At 42.0% G+C, this 15,473-nt stretch overlaps 2 protein-coding genes across 2 annotated transcripts; both read right to left on the bottom strand.

Annotated features, from left to right (window-relative positions):
• Positions 1 to 249: 249 nt before the first annotated feature.
• ndufv1 (NADH:ubiquinone oxidoreductase core subunit V1) lies at positions 250 to 5,981 on the bottom strand. Its single transcript, XM_071518044.1, has 11 exons — positions 5,919 to 5,981; positions 5,060 to 5,169; positions 4,884 to 4,966; positions 4,457 to 4,627; positions 3,991 to 4,174; positions 3,448 to 3,637; positions 2,643 to 2,855; positions 1,922 to 2,088; positions 1,743 to 1,824; positions 1,334 to 1,479; positions 250 to 589 (listed from the first exon to the last, which is right to left on the bottom strand). Exons 2-11 carry the CDS (start codon positions 5,162 to 5,164, stop codon positions 512 to 514), a joined length of 1,419 nt encoding a protein of 472 aa, XP_071374145.1. The 5' UTR covers positions 5,165 to 5,169; positions 5,919 to 5,981; the 3' UTR covers positions 250 to 511.
• A 543-nt stretch (positions 5,982 to 6,524) lies between these two features.
• On the bottom strand, positions 6,525 to 14,648 carry hcn3 (hyperpolarization activated cyclic nucleotide-gated potassium channel 3). The gene is made up of 9 exons (XM_071518411.1): positions 14,485 to 14,648; positions 11,782 to 12,211; positions 11,120 to 11,281; positions 10,580 to 10,798; positions 9,892 to 10,038; positions 9,452 to 9,692; positions 8,700 to 8,872; positions 8,485 to 8,515; positions 6,525 to 6,556 (listed from the first exon to the last, which is right to left on the bottom strand). Exons 1-9 carry the CDS (start codon positions 14,646 to 14,648, stop codon positions 6,525 to 6,527), a joined length of 1,599 nt encoding a protein of 532 aa, XP_071374512.1.
• Between the last annotated feature and the right edge of the window lie 825 nt (positions 14,649 to 15,473).

The following is a 15,473-nucleotide window of genomic DNA, read 5'->3' as shown; positions in this document are numbered from 1 at the left end:
TGTGCCACGGTGCCGCCATTAGAGGCGGCCACGATCTACTGACAAGTCCAACTAACGCGAGATTATGGAACAATACAACTGTCTGCTCATCAGCAGTTGTTGGCTTTACACCATGATCAGCTATGTAAAATGTGAAGGTAGCCACTCCATAAATAATAAAAACATAATAAAAAAGATAATTAAAAGAACAATTGTATGTGTGACTTTCCAATATTCTTCCCAGCAGGGAACAAACATAAAACCACAAAACAAGAGTAATTTTTTTAATACTCTTCCAATGTGTAATAATACAACAAGGATATCATATATACAACAGCAGAAATCTAAACCTAATTTAAGGTTCATAGAACTTTATTGACAACTTCAGACAAGGCAGACACAGGAAGGCAAAATTTCATGATGAGGTGATGAACAGCACATTATTGTTTTAAATAACAATTTGTGAATGAGGGGAAAACGGGGGTAAGGGCATAGGAGGCAAAAGAATAAGGCCAAGGAGCCGAAGGAACATTTAAGCCCTGGCCTGCTTCTGCTGCTGGAACTCAGCAATTCGGCCTTCCATCACAGGCCTGAAGTGCCTGATCAATCCCTGAAAAGACAATGCAGAGAAAAACAGCAGGTTATCCAACTGCAGAAGGCTTACTATAAATTCTATAAATTAAATCACAAGAACAGTTAATATTACCCAAACAGGTTCACCCACAGGTGAAATGATAACGTGTAAGATAACAGGAAAATACGACTGAGCAAAGTTAAATCTGTTTGCATGTCTACTTAACATTATAGTATAGTATAGTATAGTAACATTATAGTAACACAGTATAGAACAGAAGAGACTGGTTTGGCTTTGGCTTTACTGTGCTACAATTATAATCAGACAAGATATAATAAACATATGTCTTTCTTTCTTTTTAGTGTCAATTTACTAGACAAATTACTGTTTTAATTTCTGTCTTGTTTTTGCTTGTATTTTTGATTTTGTGTCAATATTTTACCATTGCTTGTAATTGTTTTAATACAGTTATTTTATGTGAAGCACTTTGAGTTGAATTCTATGTATGAATGGTGCTATAAAAATAAAGTTATATGGCATGTGGGACAAAAGACTTCTTGAACACTTTCTTTGTGTTTGTGGGCATAATAGTGCCTCCCAGAGGTCAGTTTATCAAATTAATTAAAAAGAGGATATGAACAATCACTCTAAATTTGCTGATCTGAACTAAATATCTCAGACAGCTGTTTCTGTGGTTTTACAATCATTTTACTGTCCATATTCAAATCTTTCTATGACCCTTTTAGTATCCACGGGCATTATGACTGTTCATGTGTTTACCTGCACTGGCCAAGCAGCACCGTCGCCCAGGGCGCAGATAGTGTGTCCCTCAATCTGCTTACTGATCTCCCAGATCATGTCGATCTCCGCTGTCCGTGCATCACCACGCACGAAACGCCACATCATGTTGTTCATCCAGTCCACTCCTACAGAAACGGAAGAAGGGTAGAAACAAGGAATATGGAGGTTTGTAAATCAACACTGCCAGTAAAAATGGATAATTATACAAAGAGAATTGTTTAATTACCCTCAATGGCATAAAGAAATGTAGAATTTAGAATTAATATTTTTACTATTATAAACTAGAACCATTTCAAGCACTGCAAACTGCACCGCAACCATAACTGGGACCACAATGTACAGAATGTGCTACTAAAGCTAAAGATGGCACCAGTGAAGCAGTCCTTACCCTCTCTGCAGGGCGTGCACTGGCCGCAGCTCTCATGTTTGTAGAACTCAATCAGGCGGGCAATGGCTCTGATAATGTCGGTCTGCAATAACAATGTATCCATTCAATGTGTATCACATGTTGTGTGTTTTCTTTTCAGGGTCGTTTCATGAGTGATTTCATACAGCTGATAAACTTACAGATTTGTCCATGACGATGAGAGCAGCTGTGCCCAGGCCAGTCTGAGCTTGGATGAGGCCGTCGAAGTCCATCAGCACCTCTTCACACACTTTCTTGGGAATGAGGGGCGTTGAGGAGCCACCGGGGATTACGGCCAGCAGGTTGTCCCAACCACCGCGCACGCCACCTGAAATACAGATGGTAATTTCAATCAATACAAAATAATCTGCAGCGCACCATTCACTTGGGCTGTGGCTGCGTGAAGCTGACATTCTCAGCCTTTTCAGTGTGTCCCCCCTGGTGCAGGAGCAAACTTGCAGAATGGTGAACTTTGACACCGAATGATGATTTTTCACTTTCCCCTTTAAGGCTATTTCACTTGATTAATTATTAAGACCTAACAGCTCCATGAATTACGAAGAAAAGGGCATTTTCTTTCAAACACACGCTAATACATTTGCATATTAGAAATACATTTTGTCGCAGCAACCCCAAAATCATCTCACAGCCCCCTGAAGGGTTCATCTCAAACCCCCAGTTTGAGACCCACTGGTAAAGTATAATTAATAACCAGATATGTTCTCACTGACTGATTTTAAAAGGGCCGTATGAGACTGACACTTGTGCAGTCAATGCTATGATTTAAGTAATAACAACATTACACATATTTTGTGACACATTTTTCATTGAGACCAGCGTTAGTTGCATTAGACGCAACACAGATTTCATTGCCTTGCGTACCTGCGTGCCTCTCGATGAGGTCTTTCAGGGGGATGGACATCTCCTCCTCCACTGTGCAGGGGGTGTTAACATGGCCGGAGATGTTGAACAGCTTAGTGCCCGAGTTCCTCTCTCTGCCAAAGCCCAGGAACCACGAGCCTCCGCGACGACAGATGGTGGGTGCCACGGATACAGTTTCCACGTTGGCAACAGTTGTTGGGCAACCAAAGACACCTTTGAGTAGAAATATCAGCATCAGAATTACTTTTATTTGCCAAGTACAACAGGTGCACAAGGAATATGACCTGGCTAACTGGTGCCGACACGTAACACGGCAGTTACACAATACAGAATTGACACACTAGGGCCATGACAAAACTTACAGGACCCCACATACAGTGTAGACAAGATTCTCAATGTAGTATCTAAGCTAGTAGCACTGCAACATTAGCTGACTATTATAATTCCATCTGATTATCGAGGCTAGGTTTCAAACTGTCTCTCCGGTTAGTTTGTGTGGGCACAGGCACACTGCGACTTGAAGGAGCACAGATGCACTGAATCAAATGTGCCATGAATTATGGTCATTGTAGTCCAGTGTACTGGGGTCACAATCATCAGTAGGTTGAACAGAATATGGCCAGTGTGAGAATGCAGTGAGGGATATGAGCATGACTACTAAGAAAGATGGCAGTGCAGCTTTTCAAGATAAAATGTTCTCCCATATCTGTGTCTCATATTTTCAAATGTTTTATTGACATCTTCAAGTGACCACATACCACATATTTGTGACCCCACCCACCCAGTTCTGTACACTGTAACTCACCCACATCAGCGGGAAATGGGGGCTTGAGGCGGGGCTTCCCCTGCTTGCCCTCCAAGGACTCAATAAGAGCAGTCTCCTCTCCACAGATGTAGGCTCCAGCTCCACGCATCACAAACACATCAAAGTCAAAACCACTCCCGCATGCGTTCCTTCCAATGAGCCCAGCGGCATAGGCCTCATTGATTGCCACCTAAGAACAGAGGAAGCATAGCGGTTGAAAATATGACGCTGTATTAGGCTAATTTGTTGCTTTGAACAGTCATACCTTTAAATAGCATTGTACATAAATTTAATATCATATTCATTAGAGTACTGATTGACAGGAATACTTACTATATACTTACTCTACAGCTTATCCTTCCAGCAACCCCATACTTTCATTTACTTATTTTAGTGTAAATGATGCAATACTGATGACATTTGTTTTGTTTTTTTAACTAATGTGCTATTTTCAGCATCCTTGTTCTGTAATTGCAACATCCTTGTGAAATACAATAAAATGTAATGAAGTTTAAATCCTGGTTTTCATTCTGTCGATCTCACCTGCAGGTTGGATGACTCGTTGTAGAACTCTCCTCTGATGTAGATGTAGGCAGCACGGGCTCCCATGGCCCTCCCAGCCACCAGGCAGCCCTCTACCAGCTTGTGTGGGTCATTCCGCATGATCTCCCTGTCCTTACAGGTGCCGGGCTCTCCCTCATCAGCATTCACAACCAGATACTTAGGCCTGAGGAAAGAATGAGGAAAGGGTTAGATAGGGGAGGGAAAAATAAGTTTTATCTACAGCTGCCACAGTGGCAGGTGAATCCAAGCATTTCACCTTTTGCTTTTATTTGCCAAAATGTGTGTTTGACTACAACAGAGATTCAAACACACATACCCAGTGGCTGGCTGGTGTTTTTACAAAATCAAAAATAGAGCAGCTTTAATTTCTCACACTGGATGAATGACATTAAGGCATCAAAGAAAATAAGAGGAAACATGTGCGCCTGTGTGTCTCATCACTGACCTGCCATCACTGGGCTTGTTCATGAAGCTCCACTTCATGCCGGTAGGGAACCCGGCTCCTCCTCTTCCACGCAGGCCGGAGACCTTGATCTCATTGAGGATCCAGTCGACTCCTTTCAGCAGGATCTCCTTTGTCTTGTACCAGTCTCCACGCTTCAATGCCCCCTTCAGCCTGAAACATAATGATAAGTAGGTGAGGGTTGTGTTCTGTGTTTAAAAATCAATTCCTCAATCACAACCAGTGTAAGTGGGTGCTTACTTACACTTTCCATTTGAACTGAATGAAATGGATGCAGCCTTTACTCTTCCCTAGTTTGACATTTAAAACCCAGCACCTCATCTCAAATTGTGTAAAAAGATCAGTCAAATCAATATGGATGTTGTGCTTATACTGTATATTGCATGTGAAAATTGATCAGTGGTATTACTTCCAGTCATGACGGCCATAGAGGTTTGTGAAAATTCGGTCCTGGTCAGCCAGAGGTCCATATGTTGTTTTCTTAGGTGTGTCCTACAAAGATTATGGAGAAACGTACAATCATAACTTAAACTGCTGTCATTCATATAGTGTGGTTTTAGGTAAAACTGTAGATAGGCTATATACCTGTGCTGTGCTGTTGAACCGGGTGATGGCAGTCAGTCCACCTTGACTGACTGCAGCTGGGACGCGCACCACCCCGCTCACTACCGCCCGAGACAGGGACAGCATCCTTACTGCATGGAAGAGAAAATGCCATAACAACTGTTGACAAAATATGGCTTGTTGGTGCAGGAGCCCAATTGTATTTCAAAACAAGTCCGTTTTTTTTGTTTTTTTTTACATAACAGCCTAATAACCTCATTCACTTGATATTCCTCGTTACCCCATACTAGCGCATCAGCAAAACAAAGGGCAGTTAAATGAGTGCAGCCTGAGATATTCGCATTTTATTTTAACATAAGCCTACATGATACAGAAAAATAGTTGACAATTTTGTTGAAGGCTGTCAATGACTATTTCAATTAAATACGACTTGACACTGGATTAGGGTAGACAGATGCCTTGTGTAAGTGCCTTGTGTGATGTTATGTATCAACTGTTATGTCAGATCGTTAGGTGAAGTGGGGCTACATAGTAAAGCTAATGCTGGCAAACCTGTCCGTTCGACCTTTGATACTGTAAGTCAATACGCTTAAAAGTAAATTAAATGACGAGCAAATCTGGACTTTTCACTGACAGTGTCCTGGCAAAAGTTCACACTGTTCCCATTAACGTTATAATATGACCTCCATGCTCACTTCAAGCTAACCTAGCTTAGCTAGCTAGCTAGCGGTTAACCTAAGGTTGCTGTTAAAATACAAACAACGGCTTCAAACGTAGCATCCACATTCCAAACTGACAACATCTGGATTAACTGATTGATACTGTTGCATGAAAACCACCAAATGCCGAGTAGTTTGATTTGCCAAATGTTGCCCCTTACCTTCTCTTCGTCCCAAGTTTACGAAACAGAACGGAAGTGAATGGCAGCCCGTCCCGGATATAATCAACAAAAACACCGGAGTGCAGCGCTGTTTGGGCTTATTTAAAAGTTTTGTTTGCATAAGATGACATGAACCGCCCTCTTCTTGTCTTCATTTCATAAGAAGGGTCTGCCCTTACTATAGACCTGTGCGAGGAAAAAACGATGTATTTATATAAACATAAGTAGGTGTGCGTTTAACATCATATAAGCAGTTATCAATAACCATGTATCAATAACCTCTTGGAAATAAAGATGAAACCAGTTAAGCATAGACAAATATTTTTTTTATATATTTCAATTCAAAAGGGTAGAAAGAATTATATTTACATTACATATTCTATACATTATCACTATGAGGAACATTACAAAAAGTGAAGTAGGCTAGGTGAAAGTAATGAAACACAAGGATATGAGCATTTGATGTGTACTTAGGTTAGAATTGAACATCCTTGACAAACTGATGTGATAATTGCATTATTGTGTTATTGCTGTTCATACAGATAAGCATTCAGTCTCTTCCAAGATGAATGTCATTTCATAGTCATTTCATATAGGCGCGCATGATCAAGGGATTTCTTTGTCTGCATCAAATTTACCTGAAAAAAAATGTACACTCTTAATCTAAATTAAATCAAATACTCTACCAACTGTGGAAAGAGACTATAATAGTAACACACAAAAGTATAAGAAAAAGGTGACTAGAGATGTTCTGCTTGTTTTTCTGCTGATCAATATATTTGCTATTATTATGCAGATGATTATCAACCTATGATAAGCCTATTTGGATAATCAAATCTTTTTTATGAAGCACTAGAAATACCAGTGACCAAACACTGTGCTGTGGCCACCCATCTGCTACAAGCAAATAACCTCACATGCACCGCCATCTGTCAGTGCACTGTCTTATTTAGCCAACAATCAATTCAAACTAATGCTGGATTTTTGCAGAAAAAATAACATAGTACATTCTAACCAAGCAGCTGATCTGTATCTGCTAATTTACCTACTGAAGATTTCTTTTCAAAAATGAAATTTTACAAAAGGTCAAACCTACTCTTATAAAAATGACTGACAGGACAAAATTAAAACAGATTAAGGTACTTTTTAAGGGATAGTGAATAATTTAAGTCAAAATGTGGGAAAAAAAAAATCATACTTGATAACTTAATAATGGTGATCTTTAACTATTAAGCAAATCCAGATCGGAGTATCCCTAAATCTAAATGTGACCATTTAAATAGTGGCGTGGAACTGTGTAACACCTGCCTTTGTACAGTTAGATTAACTTGGCTTTGGAGCCATTACATCACTGCAGCTTATCGTCTGTGAACACTGGTAGGCCTATTTCACCCTTCTCACCCTTTATGCAAACTAGAGACCTAAACTAGCATTTCAATCTGTGCTATACAACGCCTGTGTGATACGTTGTGGTCCAGCTGGTGCTCTTGTGACCCTCCGCTGTCTTGTAAGAATTATGTGATGGATGATGATATTGCAGCCACAGAAAGCATATAGGCCACTGTAATAAGATCTTTAAAACTAGCAGCATGTGTATCTGGGCAACCTAGTGCTGCTGTTGGACAAAAAACATGTATCTCCAAAATGTAAGTTGTTAAAGAAAAAATAAAACAATGCTTATTTCCTTATTGACGCTCATCTAGCTTTGAAATGATACAATGACTCTTTCACTGTTTTCATTAGCTAAAGGGTCATGAAACTTTCCGAACAAACAAAACAACCATACCAATTTTTAGTTTCAGGTAATAAAATGAACTAGAAATAACCGCCTCGCGGTTGTATGCCTCTGCCAATAAACTTTGTTTTATCATTGCAAAGACAGTCTTTATTTATTGAACATATATAATTAATGTGATTATTAGGTCAACCTAATAATCATTATTAGGTGATTATTAGGTCAACGGATTTTGATGTCTGCAAAAGTAAGTGACAGTACTTCCACCGTTTTTGTAGAATGACCCAAGATCGTTTTCTCAGCTACAGTAGTAAGCAAAACATTATGATGTCACAGTGAAGTTGACCTTTGAACTTTTGGATATAAAATGTCATCACTTCATCATTTTATCCTATTAGACATTTGTGTGAAATTCTGTCATAATTAGCGTATGAATTCTTGAGTAATGGCCAAAAACCTCTTTTGTGAGGTCACAGTGACCTTGACCTTTGACCACCAAATTCTAATCAGTTCATCCTTGAGTCCAAGTGGACGTTTGTGCCAGATATAATGAAATTCCCTCCAGGCGTTCCTGAGATATCGCGTTCATGAGAATGGGACGGACGTGAGGTCATAGTGACCTTTGACCTTTGACCACCAAACTCTAATCACTTCAACCTTGAGTCCAAGTGGACGTTTGTGCCAAATTTGAAGAAATTCCCTCACTGCGTTCCTGAGATATCGCGTTCACGAGAATGGGACAGACGGACGGACGGACAACCCGAAAACATAATGCCTCCGGCCATGGCTGTTGCCGGCACGGAGGCATAAAAACAAAGCAGCTGAAGATACAGTTTTCAACCAAGTGCAGCAATAATGTATTGATAATTAATGTTGAGGGTCTTCACCAAGTTGTCCATCTTTGAACAATCAATTCAGCAGCAATCTGTGAAACTCCCATCGATGGCTTCTTTGTTATATAGTCAAGTTCAGTGAAAGTGTGACAAATGAGGCGTCCTCCACTGCTGTGGCAAGAGTTAAAACCGGGAGTGGGAATCATAACTGGGTCTGCGTGAAATCCGGTCCAAGCGGTCCACAGCCACACTCTCGAAGGCCCTCCTCATCAGCGGATGCTCCTCCAGGACTTCATTGAAACTGTTCACGCTTAGGGAGTAGAGACGACAATAGGTGTCGGCCCTGACTGTGGCTGTGCGTCGCCCTTGGGTCAGCAGGCAAATCTCTGAATCGGGGGGAGAGAGACAGTCAGTTTACTGAACAAGCTCTATGTGTGTGTGTTGACGGTGAGCTTTACAAATGTTTTGAATGTAAAACGAACAATAAGGAATGGTAACAACTGCAGTGAAGTGAAAAGGGGTACAATGGGGGCTTTAACGTCAGGAGGGCAGCATCAAAGGGAAAGCGAATCATAAGGCCTCATAAAAAAGTAGAGAGAAGACACAGTTTACTTGTAGATTTGATGTTTGAAGGCTGCAGTGTTAAAGGGTAACTTTGGTATTTCTCAGCCTGGACCCTATTTTCCCAACTTTTTGTGTCCTTTCCATAATGTTGTCAGAACTTATAACAACAATCTGAGCCTGTCAGTGGCAAAAACAAGCACTTTTAGTGGACGTACATTGACGGTTCGCATTTGCCCCTTCTGATTACATTGCAGCCCGTTTCGCGGCTGCTGGCTGAAGCAATCTCGCTCAATACTGGACCAATTTAAAAAATTGTTGTCCCCTTTAATTACTTAGACACAAAAAGTTGGGAAAATAGGGTCCAGGTTGAAAAATACCGAAGTTACCCTTTAATGACTTACCCCCAAAATACGACCCATCGCTGAGTTTAACCTCTTTACCGCCTCGCGGAACCACAGTGACACAGCCGTGTTGGATGAAGTACATTTTCCGACCCAGCGTTCCTTCCCGTATAATTAAATCCATAGGTTGGAAGACTTCGAAATGCAGCTTGGTCAAGATCACTGTCACAAAATGAGGGTCAGTATTGGCGAACAGTGGCATGTTGGCCACTAGCCCACGACAGTTAAAGCTGACGATCTCCTGGTGGTGAGAAAGACAAGAGATGAGTAATTTAGAGAGCAATATATCTGTATGTTTGCTTTTGCAATTGCAGTATATACAGTATGTGCACCATACGATATGGACTGGCAAGGATTGGCAAGGAAGGTGTATGTGTCAGTGAAAGATAAATTGAGAGAAAGCGAGACAGACGTAATGGTAGGTTTGAAGAAAAACACACCTCCTTAAGTGGATCACTGAGCTCTCCAAGGATGCTGTCCTCATCAAACATCTTGCCTTGGAAGCGCTGCTCATAATAATCATGAATCCTCTGCCTCATATCCGCCGGCAGTTTATGGAATGACATGTACTGCTCCACTTGCTTATACTGCAAAAACACATGGCAATTTGACCTTTTTGAGATCCCAATTTAAAATGACATATATGAGTGATGTCAGATGACAAATTCCGTCACGTTTTGTCCCATGTGTCCGGTGAAATAATTAGTCCTAAACACAGTAATTGCACATTCATTCTATTTGTTTCACAAGCATTTTTCCCTTTAAGTGGATTACAGAATTCATTTGTAATGGGCATTAGCAAACAGTGATCCAAAACAAAGGTGCGGCCATTTGTCTATCCATCCCGCTTTATCTTGTGAAAATCCTCTGAAAAGGGTCAAAGGAAGGGCACAAAAATCCATTAGATAATACATACATTCTCTAGGTGTTTGCTCCGTTTTCTGTTTCTATGAAGTAGAAACAAGTAAGCAAGCCAGTGATATAAAAACATGTCTATGATATAAAACTATAAAACCGGAATCACAATATTATACACGTGAGACACCTGGGGCATACTGTTCCTAAAACAATAGCAACTGTAGGTTAGAATATTTTACTATGTAATCAAGTTAAAGCAATAATGCTGACCTTTTCCTGATACTGGCGACGTGATGCATCCAGCGACTGGACCAGGTTGGTTGCGTGACCCAGGAACATGGCGTAGCAGGTGGCTCCCACTATCATACTCACTATGGTGAGCCAAACGTCACTCATGCCTTGCGGAGGGTGGGCACCGTATCCTATACACAGCATGTGACTCATGGCCATGAACAGGGCATAGGAGTACTGTATGTGCCATGTGGCATTCTGAAAAACACAGTGTAAAGAGGAGGTGGGAGATGAGACAAGACACAGCAATCCTGTCATCTAAAAAAAAAAAGGTACAACATGACTGAGATGAAAAATGAAATTGACTTAAAAATGGCAAATGAATACAGCATCAGCGAGATGAAATTATGTTGATGTACAAGGGTATTACAGTGCAAACAGCAAGAGTGAGATTGAAGTCTTTTCACAACCTCTCATCCTCATTTCTGCAACAGCATGCAGGTTTCCTACCTCTTACTACACCTGAAAACAATAAAATAGAGAGAGTGTGTGAATATATGTTAAAGGACTTGTACTCACCACCATGTTATTCTTGGCTACCCAGCAATCTGGGGGGAAGTCTTGCAGCATCGGCACCATGAAGGACATGCAGCCGTCCCAGTGGCACAACAGCAGCATCATGCCAATCAAGTTGACAATGCGCACCACAGCGCTGGCCAGGTCATAGGTCATGTGGAAAATCTGACAGAGACGTGGAGGGAGAAATACACCATGGCCCATGACTGAAATGAAGTGATGAATTATTTTGTCCGTTTGCATATTTTCTAAATGAAGTGAAGCCTGCAAGTTAGTTCAGGCAGTCAACTTGAGTCTACATCAACATCTGGTGATGTGTTTCCTGCCCATGACAGCTCCTCCCTAATAGGCCGGATGATATATACTGAGCTTACCTGCTCATTCTGCTGTTGCTGCTTTCCTGCTGCTTTCACTGCTGCTTTTTTATGCATTTTTCTTTAAATATGCTTTACAAGGAGTCATAAGAAACAGAGCCTTGATGGCAAAAGTTAACTGCATTTATATTTATTCTCTTTTTTTAAATATTTTAATACGTTGGTTGTCTGACTTATATAAAGCTCTGTCTGTCTCTCTTTCCTCTCTCTTTGTATTTCTGTCTCTGTGCCTGTGTGTGTGTGTATGTGTGTATATGTGCATGCGTGCCCTCTTCACCCTCCTTCCTTTACCTCCTCCCACTGGTGGATGTAGCGGATGAGGCGAGAGAGTCGGAGCAGGCGCAGCAAACTGAGGATCTTAGTGAAGCGCACGATGCGGAGGGCGCGCGCCGTGCGGTACACGTCAGATGATGCCAAGATGGACTCCAGGTCGACGATGAGAAAGATGTAGTCAACGGGGATGGAGGAGATGAAGTCCACCAGGAACCAGGTGCGCAGGTAGTGCATGCGGATCTCCGTGGGGTCCAGGATGATGTGGCTGTCCTCTCCCAGGATGCCTGTGCGGAAGTTGAAGACCAGGTCCATCAGGAAGAGAGTGTCGGAAATGACGTTAAAGGTGATCCAGGGTGTGGTGTTCTGGTCCTCGAAGAAGGTGATTCCCCACGGCAGGATCACCAGATTGCTCATCATCAAGAGGAGCATCACTATGTCCCAGTAAAACCTAGAGAGAACAGGGTTGGAGAGGTGCAGGGGGTTCAGGGTGGGGGTGGGGGGAGAGGTTGAGTAAGGCTGTGAATGTTTAAAGCTGCTTGCAATTAATTGCTTCCTTGCACAACTCAACTCCCTAAACCTTTTGCTTTAATGCTACACAGCGACATGACTGCATAGCTGGGCATCCAGTGTGCATAATCTTATCTTGGGTAGGACATGACACCAGCACTGCCAGGATTAGAGGTTTCATTCCTACAGGGAGCATGAAAGCCCAGTGTAAATGTGCCGCCCATACATAAAAAATATTCACGCTTTGAATTGTAAGGGGCTTTGGATAAAAGTGACTACCAAATGGCATTTGTTTTGTTATGTCTACTCCAATGTGTATAAATTGTCTATATAATATTTAGATAGTGAAACACTGTCCACTCTAACAGTAAGCAGAGTAAATGGCACACCTCCACTAAACATTGCAGAATTTGAACCAGCTCCCAAAGTTCAAGTGAACCCATCCAATCAGGACAGTGTGCAGTCCAGGGAATGACCCATTTCGGAGTGACCCTTACTCTCATAACAAGCCCTGTCATAGGAGGAACCCCTCTCATTAAAAATGTATGGCTTTTGCCTCTTCAGGCCCAGTTTACTGTCAGGAAGAGACTGCAAAAAGGAACGCATCACTGTCACTGGAAATATCTGGCCTGCAATGCCCTGTCTGCTGCCTCAGACTTCAGAACATCGAGTCCCAGACTTCTGTACTGTACTGTACATAGCTGCAACAATCATTGTCCGCCCCATGTCATACAAGTCCCATTTTCCTATGGGTCTCCAGTGTCTGGGTATACACCCTAACATGGTTAGAGTTTCCTTACACGGTCAGTCTTTCCAGTTAAGTGTCAATCACATAGGGGCTCTCTCTCTCTCTCTCACTCCCTCTCTCTCTCTCTCTCTCTCATTCTCAGTCTGTCACAGGGACAGAATATGAACCAGCTTTTGTTTTAATTACCTCCACCATTCAGTGGCCGCAATTCGAGCCCTGTGAGAAAACAACCTTCTCCTTTAGCCAATCAGAGCACAGATGCAGGAAGCGATAGATAAGTTCCTCTTTCTCTTTCATGATTATCCTCTCCTCAGTCTCTTGCACCCCTGTCCTCTGTGTCTACATTCTGCTTTACATGGCTACTTATCATCTCCACTCTTGTTGCAACAGATTAGCGGTTCCTTGCTGCAAATAACTCTAGACTCTAGACCGCATTATCATTGTTACTATGAAGTGTGTGTGTATGTATGGGTATGTGTGTGTGAGAGAGACAAAGATAAATTGTTGAGCTCTTTCAAAGCCATTCTTACAAGCCATTAACAACAGTTTTGGGTGTTCCATACCCAAAACTGTTGTTAAACAGTAGTACCCCATTTAATGGCGAGCACCTAAAATGTGTTGTATTCTCTCATCCATTTTAAAGGGAAGTTGGAACATAAGGTTTAAGGAAAGCAGGCCTTCAGTAATCCCCCCCTCAGCTGTCTCTGTATTATTGCATAATAGAGCAAGATTGGAATTATGGGGATTCTTATGGGCAATAATCCCTCTGCATGGATTTATCTCCTCTGTCTGGCATAGGCCTGACGTTTAAAAAATGTTTAAATTTGATGTCAGCTATTATTATAGACTTGGTCAACAGATTGCTTCGCATTACTGCGCAGATATCTTCCATAACAAGTCGCTCGGCCCAAAAGCTTAATTACCTGACAAATCCTCCAAAAGTGAAACAAACTAGAGAAATTATTGGATATTTTTAAAATGTAACACAATGGGTCCCTTGAATGATCAGGATCAAGTATTCTTCCCTCCTTACAAGCAGGGTGAAAGACAGGCACCAAGGGTACTGTTAATCCAGATGATCTAGTCCTATATACTGTATCACTAATCAAATCCCTTCATCGCCTTATCATGTGCTAGGAACCATGGCACCAGCTGCCGTACTACAGTCTGTCCTTGGAAAAATCGGAGCAGGGTGGGGTCACTGGCTGTTTGACTGGGCTGAAAACTGCGTGCATTCAAGGAAGGTTCATGGAAAAGCCTTAACTCAGTAGGGGAATCCGGGTTTGGCCCTGGCACCAGGACACTGACTAGTCTTTTTAATCCCCTCTGCATTTTTGACAATCCTTATCCACCTTCCACTCCTCTGTATTATAATAATACTGCCAAAAAAAGTTCCTGCACTCAACACTGAAATGAACAGGAAGCTGAAGATAGGAAATAATGAAGGTAATCCCTCCTCATGTTACCTGAAGTCGCTGTAGGGGTGGATGATCCACACTCCAAAGGATTTAACCCTAGCCTGCTCGGCAGCGACACCCTTATGACTGCCAAAGATGCGTAAGGAGAACTTGTTGACCCCTGGCTGCAGCATGGAGCCAAAATGCCTCTGGAAGTAAGTGGACTGGTCCATTTCTTGGCTCTCATCCACCGGGATGCTGTCTGAGTCCAGGAGGCCATCAGGGTCTGCTGTGTAGTCGTCGTTGTGGGTCTGGACCAGGGAGAAGAGTGTGTTGCTCACGTCAGCGCCTCGCTCTGTCTTCGGGGAGGTGTGGGAACCAGGGGCGCCTGCCTTCGGGGAGCCAGTTCTCCATCCTGCGAAGCGGAGGCCACTCCAGCTGCGGTATCTGGCTGTGTCTGGTTTGGGAGCAGGACTCTCCCTGATGACTTTGTGGTCTTCTGTACTCCTAGAGGGACTGGTCATCTTTACACCCTGCGCTTTAAACGGAGCAGAGCGATGGGGGCTCTAGTGTCCTTATGATTTGGCTTGACTGGGCTTGCTTACTTACTAGGTTTACTTACAAATAAAGCTTACTTCACATGTCATCTTCCATTTGATGCCTATTTCTAATGTTAACTTCCCTTATGGAAAAATAACTATGGGAATCCTATGACAGATTTTAGAAGGATACTTTACAAAAGCAGAGCAGAACTTTAAACTATCATGCAGCTGCTATAGGTTAAAAATATATCACAGAATATCCTCTACTAACACCATACAAGCTAAAAAAAAATACCACAAAGTACAATGATGTCACTATAAATTTACTACTGAGTGCCACAGACACATTATAAGTCCCTATAACAATGTTATATAATAGGAATATTACAGTGGATTTCCATTCCTTTAAAGTTCGCACAGAGTAAATCCATTAAAAAGTTCCAGCGTCCATTAAAAAAACAGCAACATATCCCTTCCAGCGATGAACATAGTCTATTCCCAGGGAAAAACAGAAAA

The sequence above is a fragment of the Centroberyx affinis genome, unplaced genomic scaffold (assembly GCF_046629955.1).
Source record: "Centroberyx affinis isolate AG114_WGS23_722 - 3 ecotype Tasmania unplaced genomic scaffold, CSIRO-AGI_Caff_v1 ptg000046l_1, whole genome shotgun sequence".
Taxonomy (NCBI): Eukaryota; Metazoa; Chordata; class Actinopteri; order Beryciformes; family Berycidae; genus Centroberyx; species Centroberyx affinis.
This window is presented reverse-complemented; position numbering and strand designations above follow the sequence as displayed.